The sequence below is a fragment of the Primulina eburnea genome, chromosome 17, assembly GCF_022965805.1.
Source record: "Primulina eburnea isolate SZY01 chromosome 17, ASM2296580v1, whole genome shotgun sequence".
Taxonomy (NCBI): domain Eukaryota; kingdom Viridiplantae; phylum Streptophyta; class Magnoliopsida; order Lamiales; family Gesneriaceae; genus Primulina; species Primulina eburnea.
This window is the reverse complement of record NC_133117.1, coordinates 27,336,049-27,355,152: the sequence shown is the minus strand read 5'-3', so window position 1 is coordinate 27,355,152 and position 19,104 is coordinate 27,336,049. Positions and strand designations below refer to the sequence as shown.

Genomic DNA, 19,104 nt, shown 5'->3' with positions numbered 1-19,104 from the left:
GAAACTTGCTTCGAAAGACTGCTGCATATGCTTCAAATTTTCGACAAGAATCTGCTTCGAAATGCCGCTGAATTCTCGAGACTTTGACAGCCACTTTGCTCGATCTTCTGGGCTGTTTTTGGGTGAAGTTTGGACATCTCTCTACTCGTGAATGGACAATTTTTTGATCGAGAACATGGGGTTGTTGACAGTCTTCGAATTGGGAAAAAATGCTTGAAAGAAATGTCGTACGTGAATATATATATATATATATATATGTATGTATGTATGTATGTATCTCGTGACTTTGGCAAAACTTTGGGTTGAACATAGGAGCTTTGATAATTGGCTTTTGGTGGATTTCTGGTGTTTTGGTCTTGGTTGGGCTGGGTCTTCACACTACTACTAATGGACACAGGTTTTTTTTTATATAAAAAAATAATAATTGAGGCTTACCTACGGTTTATAGATTTTCTGGAGAATTCATTTACGGATTTTAATTTGATTTGGTTCACAATTGAGAACTAAATAAGAGCGTCGTTTCATTTTATCATGAAGAAACTGATCATATTTTGTTGATTTTTTACCACTCCAATGACATTTTGTATATATAAACAAATTTTCGAATACCAATATTAACAAAATTGACGGGGGCCAAAACTTGTGTGAGACGATCTCATATTTCGTATTTTGTGAGACGGGTCTCTTATTTGGGTCATTAATGAAAAAGTATTATATTTTATGCTAAGAGCATTACTTTTTATTGTGAATATCGGTATGATTGACTCGTTTCACAAATAAAGATTCGTGAGACCGTCTCATAAAAGACCTGCTCATCGACTGGTAGGGTTCTGATCTTTAAACGAATATGCAATAGTTAAATCTATATAATTATCTCAAATAATAGATTATTGTGGTATTAATTTGGTTCATGTTTTTTCCCCTCAAAATCAATTAAATGGATCGACGAACCAAGTTTGAGAGAAAAAACTATTAATATATATATGTTTCATTTCAATTAACTAGATTATTTTTATTACAAAAAATCTCATATGACACTGTCTCAGATCAATTTTGTGAGACAAATCTTCATTCCAAATCAACTTGCAAAAAAATATTATTTTTTTATGTCGAAAATATTATTTTTTTATGTCGAAAATATTATTTTTCGTTGTACAGAAAAATCGTAATAACATGAACTTAATCTTTTTATTATTTTTAAAAGTTTAAACTTATTTTATTATTATTTTACTTTTATAATAGTTTTTTTTAAAAAAAGTTTGATTAGATTGGTATATGAATCCACTTGCATAGACCTAGGCAGGGTGTGTACTTCCGTGGGCACCGCTCAGTTGGCGTCCACATGGCTTATTTTATTATTTTTTTCAATTCTCAATACACGAAATTATCTCTTCTTCTCCAAATTAAGTGCCTCGGAAAACTCTCTCTTCTCATCAAAAAACAATCGGGAAAGCGCAGCGGCCATCGTCGTTCCTTCTCCTCAGTAGTCGCAAGCTCTCTCAGTCACCAGGTAATCTCTATCTACTTCTTTCAAGTCAGAATTGCTACTGTTTTTCGGATTATTTTGGCTCTTTTTTGCGGGTAAAAGCGGAGGGAATACCTCATCGAAACTTCCTGCGGAAAATGAAATTGGAAATGGAGAAAAAGCAATTGACTAAGTCACAATCGGCGGATTGTTTTTTCTTTTGTTTTTTTTTAATCCCCGTCGTTATATTTCTTTGTCTGGGAGAAAAACCCAGATGTAATACTTGGAATCTCGGAAGGGTGGGTTGGGAAAATAAGTCAATTTTGGATATTGAGCTTTGTGGGCACTTTTCTATATTTCGAAAAGATTGAATCTTTTGGAATTTTTTTTTTAAAATTTTGCTTTGGCTCGCAAATTTAATTATTTTGGGTAATCAAAGAATGTTCACATGATCAAAGAAACAGAGGTATTCGAGTAAATTTTAAGATTTCTATCGCTATTTATTTTGTTGTATGGAGATTTTTTTTACCGTGTAATAGATCCGAGTTTAGAATAATTATGCTTGGGTAGTTAATTTAATTTTGGCTTCTGTACACTTATGTTTCTATCAGAGAAAGTGGGTGGTTTCTCTTTTTGAATTTAAATTCAGATTTTTTTGATAAATTATTTGTCAAATGTTAAAGGTTGTTTTACAAGTTCGTGGCTTTCATTTTTCTTCAGCATTTATTTATTTGCTTTTTATGGTGCATGTTTGTGATGGTTAAATGGTGAGACGCTTTCCCGAACTTAGATTTGGCTATGTTCAAATCTATGTACTACGTGTGTCCTAGTTTGGCTCTGTACTTTCTCTTCCTTGATGTTGTATGTGCAAAGAATGTTGATTTTGTCATTGTAGGATGATGCTTACATTCTCGCCTAGTGTCTTTTAGAACCTTTCTCCATAGATACAGAATGATTCTATGGTTTCATTTTATAAAAGTTGCTTCATTTTACTTTGTTGGGTCATCTTAAGAAAAAATGTATTACTTATATCTGATAAAAGCTTTTTTTTTTTTTTTTTAACTTTCTCCATTGACATTTGAATCTTGCCTGTGCAGGTAAACTCTTGGAGTATCAACTAATCTAAATAATCTTTGGCTCGGTAGTCAGTCCATAATGTCGCCATTGGTTTTTTCTCATTTGTTTGCCTGAATTAGTTTTGTGTGTGACGCTGGGGAAACTTCTTGAACTCGAGAGAATCTTGATTCTTGAGTTGGAATTTTAATTTTGTTTTATTTTGAGTTTATTTTTTTAACTTGTTCGTTTGCAGTTTATTTTTGTTCCATCTGTTTTGGATTTATGTTTCTTGTTTCTTTACTTGCTTTCAATTGTCAATACACAAAATCAGGAAAACTATCTCTTCTTCTCACTTAGCCACTATTTCACCGCCCAATCTCCGTCGTAGGATCGAAACTCTTCCACCACTCCGCCACCCGATCTCCGCCGTTCCAAGGTATGCACCGATTACCTATATATATATATTTTTTTACAGATTTTTTTTATTAAATTAGAACAAAACATGACTGATTGGTGGAACACTTTCTCTCGGATTTTTATTATTATTTGTCTCCTTTTATCATAAAAGATAGTAGCTAGTATGAATTATAACACAATTTGATGTTTTCCTATTTTCTTGTTTTTTTCCACCTTTTTCATTGTTATGAATTTTCTTAATGCAAATAAGAATTTAAAAATTAATCATTGTTATATGAGGCAATCAAAAGATCATTTACCCACATATAATAATAATTGGGTGGTTAAATAAAATGTTCATCAAATTGTTCTAAAGCAATACAACAAATATTTTTTTTGAAAAACTACAATAAAATGTTTATCAAATTGTTCTAAAATTTCATATTTCTCAGTAATGGAAGTAAATATCGGTGATGATCAGCAATTCATTCCACAAGTTGCAAACGATCGAAAGCCAAAAATTGGGATGGAATTCGTATCATTAGAGGATGCATTTTCGTTCTATAACCAATACGCACGAGAAGCAGGATTTAGCGCAAGAATAAGCAACAACAAGAAAAATAAGATAACAAATGAAGTTGTTTGGAAGAAATTTGTGTGCTTTAAAGAAGGGCGTACAGACGAAAACTGGTCGAATAAACAAGAAAAAGGTGATCAACCGAAAAATGAAAGAGCTCGCGGTGAAGTTAGAACTGGATGTAAGTCAAAGATTTCAATTGTCAAGAAACAAACTGGTCCTAATTGGATTGTCAGTACATTCATGGAAAGCCATAATCATCCACTCTCGACTCCTTCGAAGGTGCATTTACTACGCTCACATCGTAATGTTTCGGCATCAAAGAAAGCATTGACTCAACAGTTTTCAGAAGCAAATGTGCCAACTTGTCAACAACTGCGATTATTGGAAATAGAGTATGGAGGTCCCGAGCATGTAGGTTGTACTGAAAGAGATATTAGAAACTTTGAGAAAAAGCTTAGAGATGAACAAAAGGGTATCGATGCCGAAACATTGATTGAGTTCTTTGCATCTGAGAAAGACAATAATTCCTCATTTTTCTTTGATTATGAGACTTATTCAGATAAAAGATTTAGCATGTGTTTTTGGGCAGATCCTGTGTCAAGGAGGGCAAACAGTGTATTTGGTGATGTTGTGTTGTTTGATACGACGTATAACACTAATAAATATGGTATGATTTTCGCACCATTTGTAGGAGTTAATCATCATCATCAGACAATTGTGTTTGGTTGCGGTTTTTTAACTGACGAAAAAACTCAGTCTTTTGTTTGGTTGTTTAACAAGTTCATAGAAGCAATGCCTAAAGGTGCACCAAACGTGATAATCACTGACCAAGATCCTGCTATGGCGAAAGCCATTGCACAAGTTTTCCCTAAAACAGTGCATCGATATTGTTTGTGGCACATATTGAACAAATTCCCAGATAAATTAAACCCTATGACTTTTCGTGACCACTATCGAAGCATAAAGAATGTCATTCAAAATTCCACAACACCTGATGAATTTGAGAAGTCGTGGGAAGATGTTATCAAGTGTGCTAACTTGGAGCAAAATGATTGGTTGTCATTGATGTATGAATTGCGACAGAAGTGGGTGCCAATATATTTTAACCATATATTTTGTGCTGGAATGTCAAGTAGTCAGAGATCTGAAAGTTCACATGCATTTTTCAAGAGGTACGTCTCTAATAAGAATTCATTGATGGATTTTATCACCCGTTTCAATAGGGCACTCCGGCACCAAAGGCACAATGAGTTAGTTGCTGACCATATTGATATGAATGAGCATCCCAAGATCAAGACAAACTGGCCAATGGAAGCTCAAATGGTTAAGGTGTATACGAAAAAAAAATACGTGGAGTTTCAAAGTGAAATGTGCGAGAGTCATGGTTATTACGTGCAACAAGTATCTGTAGGAGCTGAATTAGTGGTTTACAATGTGATGAATTTTCAAACTTGTTCTTCCTCCAAATCAAGGACGCTCACTCATAATAAACGGTTGGATTATATATCATGTAGTTGTATGAAGTTTGAGTTTGAGAGCATACCATGCAGACATATGTTAGCTTTTTTTCGTATCAACCAAGTGTTTGAATTGCCTGATAAGTATATACTCAAACGGTGGACACAAGATGCAAAGGTTGGAGCAATATATGCTATGGGTGAGCAAAATGTCAACGACGATCCAAAAATGTGTTTGATGTCAAGACACTCGAGGTTATCCTATAAAGCTTCTGTAGTAATTGATGATGCATCATTGACTGATGAAGGAACAAACTTCTTAGATGAACAATTAGATTATATTTTAAAAAAATTAAAGAGGTTAACATTAGTAGAACATTCAGCAATGGAAGTCAAAAGAAGAAAATCATGGATGGGGTCTTTGGTATTACCGGTCCTTCTGAAGTAAGAACAAAAGGATGCGGGAAGAGGTTGAAATCATCAAAAAGAAGTCAACCTCGAAGACCAGGATATGTCGTGGATGCGGGCATCGAGGTGTGTCACATGACAAGCGCAACTGTCCAAATTTGCATGACAGGTATACGTTGATTAATTTTTTGTTTGTTGTATAATATTTTTACAAACCAATTAATCTCATTATTTTTTTGTAAATATGACTATATATCATTTACCAGATCAACCGTAGATAATCATCATGACAATGATGACAACACAAATGAAGAAGATTTTGCATCGATGACTGGTACTTGAAATGCTTCATCTTTTTTAAACAAACGTTTCTCATTAAAAGATTGACATTTACAATTGTCTTTATTATTGCAGGTTCTAACAACATGTGGACAACTGGAATACGTTTGGATGAATGAAATTCATTTATGTGTCATGTTGTAGATGACTAATTATTTTTTGTGCATTTTTTTCATTCAATTCCAAGGATGAGATGGATAAATTCTTTACTATTTGGCATTTGTTTAGTTATTTGGTTTTCAGAATTGTTTTTCTATTCTATTGATTAGTTTGGGTTGTTTGCTTATTTTTTAACAGCTTTAGTTAATAAAGATGTTTTTAAAAACTTTTTGTGATGAGCTTTCTTAATCTTATTGTTATTTTATTTTCTTTCAACTATGGTTATGTTATTTATTTATTGATAGATGTATGTTGAGTACTTGAACAAAATTTTTTTAAGATTAGTTTTAACTTATTCTTGGTCTGGTTCAGTTGGATGACATATATTGTATTGCATTTATATAGTTATTATGGTCTTGCATAATGTCTGATCAAGCAAAGTTTATATACTTATAATATGACACGATATTTCGTATATATTTCTTTATATTTTTACATGTATAGATAATAACCATTAAAGGAAGTTGAATGAATCGACTAAACAAGCTCGTCATTACCTTCTGTAAATGCTAAACAAAATCCAAATATTGTTTATATCAAGAATCTTTAAACTTTCTGTTTCGTATGAATGACTTGTAGAAGAAAATGGAATATCAATGCTAATAAAATAAAAATGATTGACAACTAGCTGATAATAGATGTAGATGATATTCGTACAGAAACTCCAACTTCACAAGAATAATTTCCAAATAAACTTAGTACATAAATTCAGCATGTTAAATCCAATTCAGATATGTGCCTAAACATCTTCACTAATCTGTAGAGATTTTAAACATCATTGTCAAATTAGTTACTTTTTCATGTTGCAAAAGTTTTCTTCTTGTACTTGAACTCGAACTTGAACTTGAACATGAACTTTCATTTCCACTAGATATTAAAGAAGTGGCTGAAAATTATTTCTCCATGTATGCTTGAAAAGTTATTTCTGCCTCCTCTCTACTCTTGAAAGATGAAAGAATGGTGTACAACTCTTGTATCTGCTAACTTTAGAAGATGCTTCTACCAAGATGTCATAAACATCTGTTCACGGCCACCAAAGATAACATATGTTTCTCCTATATGAGAAACAAAATTAGCAACTAACATTTGGAATTTTGTATTAACAAAGAATTAGAATAGGAACCAATTACAACTTAAAATGAAACTTAAACTTTATTACCAAGTTGATGACTATTTGTTTGAGAACCAAATCTCACGCCCCAGCACATAACAGGAGTATTAAGAAAAAAAATTTCCAGAAAAGAAAATTTACAAGCTTTGAAACTTGAGAATATAACAATTCTTCACCACTGTTACCACTGGAATATTAAGCAAACTTCACTATTTTACCTATTTATTATGTTGTCAATCAGTGCTGATATAATAAATTAGCCAACTGATTCGAATCATTATAGAATTCAGGGGTTTAGTTGTGAAAGGTCCACTCCAGCGAGTAACGGCTACCAATTCACTCCGGAAGAAACTTTATTTTGTTGTTTGATACATTTAACAGCACCAACTGCGGAGTCCAAAGTTTTGAAAAACTTTCTTCAGCATATAGAGCATATAAAACAACCTATTGCTATCAAATAATAGAGATTACTTCCAAAATCAAGTCAAGCAATGCATTCAAAATCAAACAACCTCGTGATGGACCATTTTCACCGGTTCATTATGTGAAATATTTGATAGAACACATGGAAAAGCTACAATTCATAGAAAGTACAGAGCCGAACTAGGACACACGTAGTACATAGGCCTGAACATAGCCAAATCTAAGTTCGGGAAAGCGTGTACACCAAAATAAACCACAGACGTAAATCTACATCAAAATCAATTGAATCTTTACCGTAAAATGAATCAATTCACTAAGCGGTGCCGATGCCAAGTTAGCTTGTTTTGTAGATATTTAGTCCTTAACTGCAGGTTTTATTGTTAAAATCTTTCTTGTGTCAAAACAAAAGAATACCAAACTAATAACATCGGCACTAGATATTTTGTAAACAAACTAAACAAAACCAGTTACGGTTTTTGTCCCTTTCCGTGACCATCTTTTTACCATTTCACAACTGTGCGAGGAATTTTTTTTTAAGCAAACACAGCACATAAAAGAATAAAAAACAAGAAACTAAAAGATCCCTAGCAATACCACCAATTCCATCACTCTTAATTTATATTCAGCTCTTTTTCTTGCTTTACCCCCGAAAAAGTTCCCTTGATCCCCAACCAATAGCACGAAAAACATCAGAAACAAGACATCGATTCGCAGCAATATTTCCGATACAAACAAATATAGAAAAGTGCCCACAATGCTCAATATCCAAAATTGACTTATTTTCCCAACCCACCCTTCCGAGATTCCAAGTATTACATCTGGGTTTTTCTCCCAGACAAAGAAATATAACGACGGGGATTAAAAAAAACAAAAGAAAAAACAATCCGCCGATTGTCATTTAGTCAATTGCTTTTTCTCCATTTCCAATTTCACTTTCCGCAGGAAGTTTCGATGAGGTATTCCCTCCGCTTTTACCCGCAAAAAAGAGCCAAAATAATCCGAAAAACAGTAGCGATTCTGACTTGAAAGAAGTAGATAGAGATTACCTGGTGACTGAGAGAGCTTGCGACTACTGAGGAGAAGGAACGACAATGGCCGCTGCGCTTTCCCGATTGTTTTTTGATGAGAAGAGAGAGTTTTCCGACGCGCTTATTTGGAGAAGAAGTGATAATTTCGTGTATTGTGAATTGAAAAAAATAATAAAATAAGCCATGTGGACGCCAACTAAGCGGTGCCTACGGAAGTAGGCACCAAAGTTGTGTAGGATATCATTTATATATATATATATATATATATATATATATATATATATATATATATATATATATATATATATATGATTTTCTAATTGATCATTCATTTCAAAAATTTATAGTAGTATATCTTTTACTATTTATTAAGTTTAAGCATATTAGAATAACTGTTTTTGGTGTCTTTGGTCTGTTTTTTGGTTTCCCTATTTTGCCCCTATTTGATATCAAAATTACATTTTTGTTTTTTTTTTTAAATTTCAAAAAACATTTTTGTTTTTATTTTTTTTATTACAATTATTCAAATAGCACTTTAGTACCTCGATAATTTGTCAAATTTCATTTTAGTCCATAAATAATTATAAAAAAAAATTGTACACACACGCACCGCGTGTGCAGAGTAGCTAGTTTTTATTAAACATCTATTGACATTTTAACAATTTTGTTTATGATTATATTTTTAATAAAATTAATAGTCGTCGTATTACTATATATTCACCTATAACAGTTAATTTTATGTTTGTAGATTGAATTCATCTTCTTGTTTATTTAATTATTTTTTCATATAAAAAAGCCGCATAATCAACGAAACTATCAAAATTGTGCATTAAGTTTTAATTAAGAAAACCACAACTTAAAATAACCGCCAAAACCGCATCGTGATAACTCATTCATCTCCAATATAGATACTGATTTATTGAATAAGTCTCTAAATCATATACATAACAATTATTTCGGTTGTTAAACTTCAATTAACATCATATTAGAGAACGATTTTGCGGTCTCTAATCTCCATTTTTTTTAGCGAGAGGTCCAAATACTTGAAAAAAATAATTATTATCTAGGAGAAAATTATAATTTTAGTCTTGTAAATTGTCAAATTTCAAATCTAATATACTAGTAAGGAGCGAATCTAAATGTCTAATTAGTCTACACAAGAATTTTCGGAGATAATTGCAAAAAAGCGAGGCAAAGTGAGGCTAACATGTATGCTTTTCTTGCATGTTATTATTTATGATGGGCGGAGATTAATTATGCTGCGAGATTTATTAATTAATTAATTAATTAATGTATGAGTTGTGGACAGAATCATTTTAGCCACGAATTAGTTAAGTGGCATCTTATTGCGTATTGGTTACTCTGCCTGTGATGTTGACAGTCTGACCTAGGTTTGGGATCTGGAAATCTACCGTACAAAAGTACTGCATGCAGTTTGACAAGGAATATTCATGTTAAGTTTCTCTCTATATTTATTTATACAAGGGGATATTACAAACCTTGATAGTTCGTATAATTTTAATTTGTTATTGGTTTTAGTTCATTAATCTGCGTTTGTTTATTAATTTTAATTTTTTTCATTAAAATACTGACATAACGTAAGAAAATAATGACGTGATACTAAAAAATGATCATATGAGATAAAATTGTTGAAATGACGACCATCTCTTTAAATATATTTCATATTCTACTTCTTCCACATATTCCAAAACATGGGAAAAATTTGATGTTTGTTCTTCGGGTAGATGCCCAATGGATAGGTCGAATGGTCAAAATTCATTTGCATCTCATGTGCAATGAATTTGGTCGTTGATTTTGGCGAACATGCATTGTATGTTTGTCTGCTAGCATTGAATTTGTTGGTGTACTATTTTCTTGAACCCAAAACGCATTGGATGTTTTAAAATTTTAATTTTGACATTCGAAACGTTTTTTGGGCAATGAATGATTTAAATTATTCATAGCTTTTTAGATTTGATTTATCTTTGTGTATTTAACACTGATTCCAACCACTCCGATTTTTAAGCACTAATAACTCTTCTTGTAAATCCAATTTTCTTTGATATCCTAATCAGATTCATGATCAGAAACTTTGTTTCTCGTATAAATCGCTTTGGAAATCTAAACGAAGTTCATATCGATATTGGATCGCCGGAATTTCATAAATCTGATGGCGGCGTCGGGGCAAAGGCACAGTGGAAGGATGGTGGACGAAATATTTTCTCCAAAATATAGGGGTGGCGAATTTTTCATGTGAGGGTAGATCCATGCGAGGGGAGAGAGGAGAGAAAATTTTGGTGGTCCAATTTTTGTGTGTAAAAAATTATCTTATAATATAACTCTTAATGAAATATCTATAAACTTAAATTATTGGTCAAATTAGGAATCATACTTTAATCAGGATACTGTAATTCTATTATTCAAAATCTCTCATTATTAATTTTCACTCTCCTCACTTAATTAACAACTAAGCTAACTTCCATTACATGAAATCAACTTACAAACTCATTTATAAGACATTTGTTTGATCTTGATCAAACTACAGTCGCCAAAATTTAACTCCTTGAATTTGACTATCTTAACAAAAACACAGAATCTGATACTTGTATGACCTCAATGGTTCAGGGATACAGCTAGCAGTGAGATTTATCACTTCATTGTGATTCAGAATGACATTTATTCTTATTCGGGCTTACATTAATCAACCACATTATTTTCATCAATTCTTTGATCAAGGACTTCAGAACTCAAGTTTGATTGCACTCATCCGATCATGATTAGAGCATCTAGGGACAATGCCTCATGATCCATAGGCATCAGTGATAGTGCTTGCAAGAACCTTAAATTATGGTTAACATACATTATAGTCATTTAAATTCATATATCTCGGTCGAATTTGCAACCACTGGTATATCGAGAGTTGGAAATGAATTCGATATTGATGTGATATAGCTTTGAGTAATAATAGTGACATCGTATATGCAACTAGAAAAACACATTTTTTTTAGAACACATGTTTTGCTCTGGCCAGATACTTCTTGTACTATTAACCCATCAGATCAAATATGATATCTTCACCCTTAGGCGAGCAGTGAATCCACGACTACAATGTATTGGCTCCTACGTATTTCGAAGCTACACTCAACCTCGCTACCCGATGACCCTCAATGGAGGTGGTAAACGGATCAAAGTACATGATACTACGTAGAGCCTCTACGTTATCCCAAGAAAATGACAAATGGTGTACAACCATTACCACAGATTTTTTCACTCAATAAGTTATAATAACTTAGAAAGTAAGAGGGAATGTTGCTTAGTGCATCATCAAATGATCATTCACCTGTATGAACGAACATCTCCATGCCCTTACCAATGAAACATGATACTAACATCACAAATTCTTGTCTAGAAAAAATAGAGCGAACTGTATCCATTTTTCATGCGGCTAACATGTTTTGAATATACAGTACACATCTTAAGGAGTTTCATGATTTTACATTGCGAGAGAGACCTCGTGAGACCGATTGTATATTCAAGGATTTTATCTATGTAGCTTGTATAAGTATGCAGATGTCATAATTAGATAAAAAAGTAAAATATTATTAAAATAAAGAATAAAAGTTAATAAAGTTCAAATTACAAGTTGGCTCGTTGGGCACTTACTTTAAAAAAATCATCCCAAAGTACCAACGTAAACAACAATTCCATAGTACGAACAACTGCCTGATCTGATTGATCTCGGTTTTCTTGTGCCCAAACATAGCGGAAGTTTTAAAATTTTTATTTTATTTTGATAATCAAAATATATTTGTTTTGGGCATTCGAATAGTTTATATAAGCAAACATTCATAGGGCGTTAGAATTTTTTGGAACTTTTCAAGTTCGCAATCTTGATTTTGATGTTAACAAAACTTGTTATTGTGTTTCTAACATATTTACTCAAGTGTGAAGTTGTTAACACAAGAAGCAAACTGAAACCGAATTCTGCACAAATTGAATTTCTTGCGAGCTTCGATGTTTTGATATTATCTCCCAGCTGGATGATTCAAATGACAATCCGTCAATAGAACTGATCAGAAAACTCAATTTGGAACAAGTCGTATTTCACGTCAGTTGGGGAAAATCGGATGTTATCATGGTCTAACTGATCGCTCAATTACCGAACTGATCACACAAAAATAGCAATCAGTTGGGTTTGAGCAGCTGCGGTATTTTGGTCATATCTCTCAGCTCGATTATCAAAATGAAGCGATTCAGTATGCCTTGGAAAGATAAGACAAAGATCTACAAATCATCTTCAGAAGTCAAAGTCTGAATTGAAGCTTACGATGCTGATAAATGACGATGAAGCTACTGGTTCTAAACAAACTGAAATCAGCTAGGCTGATTTCAGCACACCAGCTGAAACTGAACCAACAGAACCGGCTGCTGGCTAGCTGACCAACAAACTGAACTGAACCAGCTGCTGACCAACTGAACTGAACCAGCTGCTGAACAGATAAATCGAACTAGCTGCTGACCAGCTAAACTGAACCAGCAGTTGACCAACTGAACTGAACTGAACCAGCTGCTGACCAGTTGAAGTGAACGACCAGTTGAGTTGACCAGAGTTGACAGTCAAGAAAATGTCCAGCAAGCTGAATTTGACCGTTGCAATTTCAGAAACAGTACAGAAACTTTCCAAACGGTCATATTCTTGTGTCTAACGTATATATTATTGTTGGTGCTTATAAATACAACATATTGAAGATCAAACAAGTGCTTTTGAGGAGGATTCAAAGTATGGGCAATTAGCATTAAGAAATCAGCTAGTTGAGAGCACAAGCCCTTGTGTGAGGATACATTTGAGATGTACACTATAAAGGATAAATTTCTCACACACAATCACTCACACTTATACAAGAGAGTTGAACTTCAAAGATTAGTTGAGTGAGTCTTGCACAAAGACGTAAAACTTGTGTATGTAGTCTTTGAATATGAGACATTAAACATTATGCTGATTGTGAGGTGCTGCCTACAATCTTGAGTGCTAGGAGTTCAGTTTAGGCAGTGGGTAAGTCCTAGCTGAATGGGTTTGTACAAAGTGTTGTATAAATCAAAGTCTTCTAGTGAAAATTTCCCAAGGAGAAAAAGGGTGACGTTGGAGTATTTAAATCTCGGAACATCCATAAAAAAAATCCGTGTCTATTTGTTTATTGCATTTACTTATCATTTCCATAGTTTTAAAGAAGCATTGTTGAAGCATTTTATGTGTTCTTCGAATACCAAAATATTGTATACCAAGTGTTTGATAAAATGCTTCAACTAAAATATTTTTTTCTCATTCAGCTTGCATATATTTTAAATGCTTTACAAAATATTTAGTCGGTTTCTACGAAGGATTATTTCGAATATCTTCCACTTGGTTTTTAACCAAACTCGATTTAATTCATCGGTGTTCAATATTTCAAGAACCGAGCTCTTGTAGCTCAACGATTACCCACCTAATCGATCCCAACAAGTGGTATCAGAGCGGGTTGTTCTTGAAATAACACTGAAACTGATTTTGATGTTTAAAATTCGAAATTTCAGATTTTTTACACATATATATGTCAAACTGAATTTTCGTGCATCTTATAGCGACCATGGGAAAAATGGCATATCTCATTGCTCGAGTGTCCAAATGACGAACCGCTTTTTGCATTGCAAACTAGACTCGTAGAGGTTTACAGGGTATAAAATTTTCAGCCTAATTATGAACGAAAAATACAATTTATTTGTTGAAGACATAGCATATGTGATGCAGCAGAAAATGAGTCATGGAGAAAATTGATTAGTTATCCCTCTTCTTTTACATTTTTCAAAATTTCAAAAATATAGGGGTAGAACTCATTAAAATTTTAATGGAGTTATTATTTTTAAATATTGAGGGGGAGAAAATTTTGTTTAAAATGTTTTGAAAATATGACTTTTGATTCACATAAAAAGGGGGAGAAATATGTTAGTTGAGTTGATTGTTTATTCAAATTTTGTGATCATCAAAAAGGGGGAGATTTTGGAACTTTTCAAGTTCGCAATCTTGATTTTGATGTTAACAAAACTTATTATTGTGTTTCTAACATATTTACTCAAGTGTGAAGTTGTTAACACAAGAAGCAAACTGAAATCGAATTCTGCACAAACTGAATTTCTGGCGAACTTCGGTGTTTTGATGATATCTCCCAGCTGGATGATTTAAATGACAATTCGCCAAATGGAATGATCAGAAAATTCAATTTGGAACAAGTCGTATTTCACGTCAATTGGGCAAAATCGGATGTTATCATGGTCTAACTGATCGCTCAATTACCGAACTGATCACACAAAAACAACAATCAGTTGGGTTTGAGCAGCTGCGGTATTTTGGTCATATATCTCAGCTCGGTTATCGAAATGAAGCGATTCAGTTTGCGTTGGAAAGATAAAACAAATATCTACAAATCATCTTCAGAAGTCAAAGTCTGAATCGAAACTTACGATGATGATAAATGACGATGAAGCTACTGGTTCTAAACAAACTGAAATCAGCTAGACTGATTTCAGCACACCAGCTGAAACTGAACCAACTGAACCAGCTGCTGACCAGCTGACCAACAAACTGAACTGAACCAGCTGCTGACCAACTGAACTGAACCAGCTGCTGACCAGATAAACTGAACTAGCTGTTGACCAGCTGAACTGAACTGAACCAGCAGTTGACCAACTGAACTGTACTGAACAAGCTGCTGACCAGTTGAACTAAACGACAAGTTGAGTTGACCAGAGTTGACCAGTCGGGAAAATGCCCAGCAAGTTGAATTTGACTGTTGCAATTTCAGAAACAGTACAGAAACATTCCAAACGGTCATATTCTTGTGTCTAACGTATATATCATTGTTGGTGCTTATAAATACAACATATTGAAGATCAAACAAGAGCTTTTGATGAGGATTCAAAGTATGGGCAATTAGCATTAAGAAATCAGCTAGTTGAGAGCACAAGCCCTTGCGTGAGGATACATTTGAGATGTACAATGTAAAGGATAAATTTCTCACACACAATCACTCACACTTATACAAGAGAGTTGAACTTCAAAGATTAGTGGAGTGAGTCTTGCACAAAGACGTAAAACTTGTGTATGTAGTCTTTCAATATGAGACATTAAACAATATGCTGATTGTGAGGTGCTGCCTACAATCTTGAGTGCTAGGAGTTCAGTTTAGGCAGTGGATAAGTCCTAGCTGAATGGGTTTATACAAAGTGTTGTATAAATCAAAGTCTTCTAGTGAAAATTTCCCAAGGGGAAAAAGGGGTGACGTAGGAGTATTTAAATCTCCGAACATCCATATAAAAAATTTGTGTCTATTTGTTTATTGCATTTACTTATCATTTCCATAGTTTTAAAGAAGCATTGTTGAAGCATTTTATGTGTTCTTTGAATACCAAAATATTGTATACCAAGTGTTTGATAAAATGCTTCAACTAAAATATTTTTTTCTTATTCAACTTGCATATATTTTAAATGTTTTACAAAATATTTAATCGGTTTCTACGAAGGATTATTTCGAGTATCTTCCGCTTGGTTTTTAACCAAACTCGATTTAATTCATCGGTGTTCAATATTTCAAGAACCGAGTAGCTCAACGATTACCCACCTAGTCGATCCCAACAAGTGGTATCAGAGCGGGTTGTTCTTGAAATAACACTGAAACTGATTTTGATGTTTAAAATTCGAAATTTCATATTTTTTACACATATATGCCAAACTGAATTTTCGTGCAGCTTATAGCGACCATGGGAAAAATGGCATATCTCATTGCTCGAGTGTTCAAATGACAAACCGCTTTTTGCATTGCAAACTAGACTCGTAGAGGTTTAGAGCGGTATAAAATTTGCAGCCTAATTATGAATGAGAAAATATAGTTTATTTGTTGAAGACATAGCATATGTGCTGCAGCAGAAAATGAGTCATGGAGAAAATTGATTAGTTATCCCTCTTCTTTTACATTTTTCAAAATTTCAAAAATATAGGGGGAGAACTCATTAAAATTTTAATGGAGTTATTGTTTTTAAATATTGAGGGGGAGAAAATTTTGTTTAAAATGTTTTGAAAATATGACTTTTTGATTCACAAAAAAAGGGAGAGAAATATGTTAGTTGAGTTGATTGTTTATTCAAATTTTGTGATCATCAAAAAGGGGGAGATTGTTGGAACTTTTCAAGTTCGGAATCTTGATTTTGATGTTAACAAAACTTGTTATTGTGTTTCTAAATATTTACTCAAGTGTGAAGTTGTTAACACAAGAAGCAAACTGAAACCGAATTCTGAACAAACTGAACTTCTGGCGAACTTCGGCATTTTGATGATATCTCCCAGCTGGATGATTTAAATGACAATCCGCCAATTGGAATGTTCAGAAAACTCAATTTGGAACAAGTCGTATTTCACGTCAGTTGGGCAAAATCGGATGTTATCATGGTCTAACTGATCGCTCAATTACCGAACTGATCACACAAAAACAACAATCAGTTGGGTTTGAGCAGCTGCAGTATTTTGGTCATATCTCTCAGCTCATTTATCGAAATGAAGCGATTCAGTATGCGTTGGAAAGATAAAACAAAGATCTACAAATCATATTCAGAAGTCAAAGTCTGAATCGAAGCTTACGATGATGATAAATGACGATGAAGCTACTAGTTCTAAACAAACTGAAATCAGTTAGGCTGATTTCAGCACACCAGCTGAAACTGAACCAACTGAACCAGCTGCTGACCAGCTGACCAACAAACTGAACTGAACCAGCTGCTGACCAACTGAACTGAACCAGCTGCTGACCAGATAAACTGAACTAGCTGCTGACCAGCTGAACTGAACTGAACCAGCAGTTGACCAACTGAACTGTACTGAACCAGCTGCTGACCAGTTGAACTGAACAACCAGTTGAGTTTACCAGAGTTGACCAGTCGGGAAAATGCCCAGCAAGCTGAATTTGATTGTTGCAATTTCAGAAACAGTACAGAAACTTTCCAAACGGTCATATTCTTGTGTCTAACGTATATATCATTGTTGGTGCTTATAAATACAACATATTGAAGATCAAACAAGAGCTTTTGAGGAGGATTTAAAGTATGAACAATTAGCATTAAGAAATCAGCTAGTTGAGATCACAAGCCCTTGTGTGAGGATACATTTGAGATGTACACTATAAAGGATAAATTTCTCACACACAATCACTCACACTTATACAAGAGAGTTGAACTTCAAAGATTAGTTGAGTGAGTCTTGCACAAAGACGTAAAACTTGTGTATGTAGTCTTTGAATATGAGACATTAAACAATATGTTGATTGTGAGGTGCTGCCTACAATCTTGAGTGCTAGGAGTTCAGTTTAGGCAGTAGATAAGTCCTAACTGAATGGGTTTGTACAAAGTGTTGTATAAATCAAAGTCTTCTAGTGAAAATTTCCCAAAGGGAAGAAGGGGTGACGTAGGAGTATTTAAATCTCCGAACATCCATAAAGAAATTGGTGTCTATTTGTTTATTGCATTTACTTATCATTTCCATAGTTTTAAAGAAGTATTGTTAAAGCATTTTATGTGTTCTTCAAATACCAAATATTGTATACCAAGTGTTTGATAAAATGCTTCAACTAAAATATTTTTTCTCATTCAACTTGCATATATTTTAAATGATTTATAAAATATTTAGTCGGTTTCTACGAAGGATTATTTCGAGTATCTTCCGTTTGGTTTTTAACCAAACTCGATTTAATTCATCGGTGTTCCATATTTCAAGAATCGAGCTATTGTAGCTCAACGATTACCCACCTAGTCGATCCCAACAGAATTTATACCTTTGATGGATTAATTTACTTGGCTCCAACTATTCCGGTGTTAGCAGATATAGCTCTTGATAAATGCCATACGAACGTTTTTCAGAAACTCCTTTCTTTATTCTTCTAATTAGGTCCACGACTAGATGATTTTTTCCTCTTCTAATTTGCACTAAAAAATTTAGAAGAGATTTTACGTTGGAGATCAAAGTTTGAGACGGCTCAAACTTTTCCCCAAAATGAAGTGGCCGAAATATTGAGTGTTATGGGAGAAGGGAATTTCGGAAATTCCAAGGTGATGGAGGCTAGGGTTATGGCTTGTTCACTCCTATTTATAATTAAGCCAAGACCTAATACACATAATTAATATTAACGAGCTTGATTAATTAATTGGGGTAATCTAACTAGTTTAATTAATTAATCAAAGTTCATTAAGAACTTGAATTATTTAGTATGTTGGACTTGTACTCCTACAAGCACATTAAACATACTTCCCACCAATTTTAATTTAATATTTAATAAACTCAACTTTTTAGTTTAATAAATTAAATTATCAGATTTTATAAATTCAACTCCTTGAATTTATTCTTCCAAATTTTATAAATTCATAAATTCAATTTCTTGAATTTACTATCTGATAAATTCAACTCCTTGAATTTACTATATCATAATATAAATTCAACTCCTTGAATTTATCCTCTCAACGGGAACAAACGATTCAGTAATTGTGTGACCCTCAATGATTCAGGGATACAGCTAGCCGTGGGTTCACAACTCCTTGTGATTCAGGACATAATCCTTTATTCGGGCTTACCCTTATTTGCCTCATTCTATGTATCAACAATTGATCAT

The 19,104-nt window shown here is 33.5% G+C and overlaps 1 protein-coding gene across 1 annotated transcript; it reads left to right on the top strand.

The window, feature by feature from the left end:
• Window positions 1-1,392: 1,392 nt before the first annotated feature.
• LOC140818801 (protein FAR1-RELATED SEQUENCE 5-like) lies at window positions 1,393-5,978 on the top strand. Its single transcript, XM_073178849.1, has 5 exons — window positions 1,393-1,510; window positions 2,879-2,957; window positions 3,370-5,531; window positions 5,629-5,696; window positions 5,777-5,978. Exon 3 carries the CDS (start codon window positions 3,372-3,374, stop codon window positions 5,400-5,402), a length of 2,031 nt encoding a protein of 676 aa, XP_073034950.1. The 5' UTR covers window positions 1,393-1,510; window positions 2,879-2,957; window positions 3,370-3,371; the 3' UTR covers window positions 5,403-5,531; window positions 5,629-5,696; window positions 5,777-5,978.
• Window positions 5,979-19,104: the final 13,126 nt, after the last annotated feature.

What these genes read in the sequence shown, in the direction of transcription:
- LOC140818801 (XM_073178849.1), top strand. Translation starts at nt 3,372, where the DNA reads ATGGAAGTAAATATCGGTGATGATCAGCAATTCATTCCACAAGTTGCA.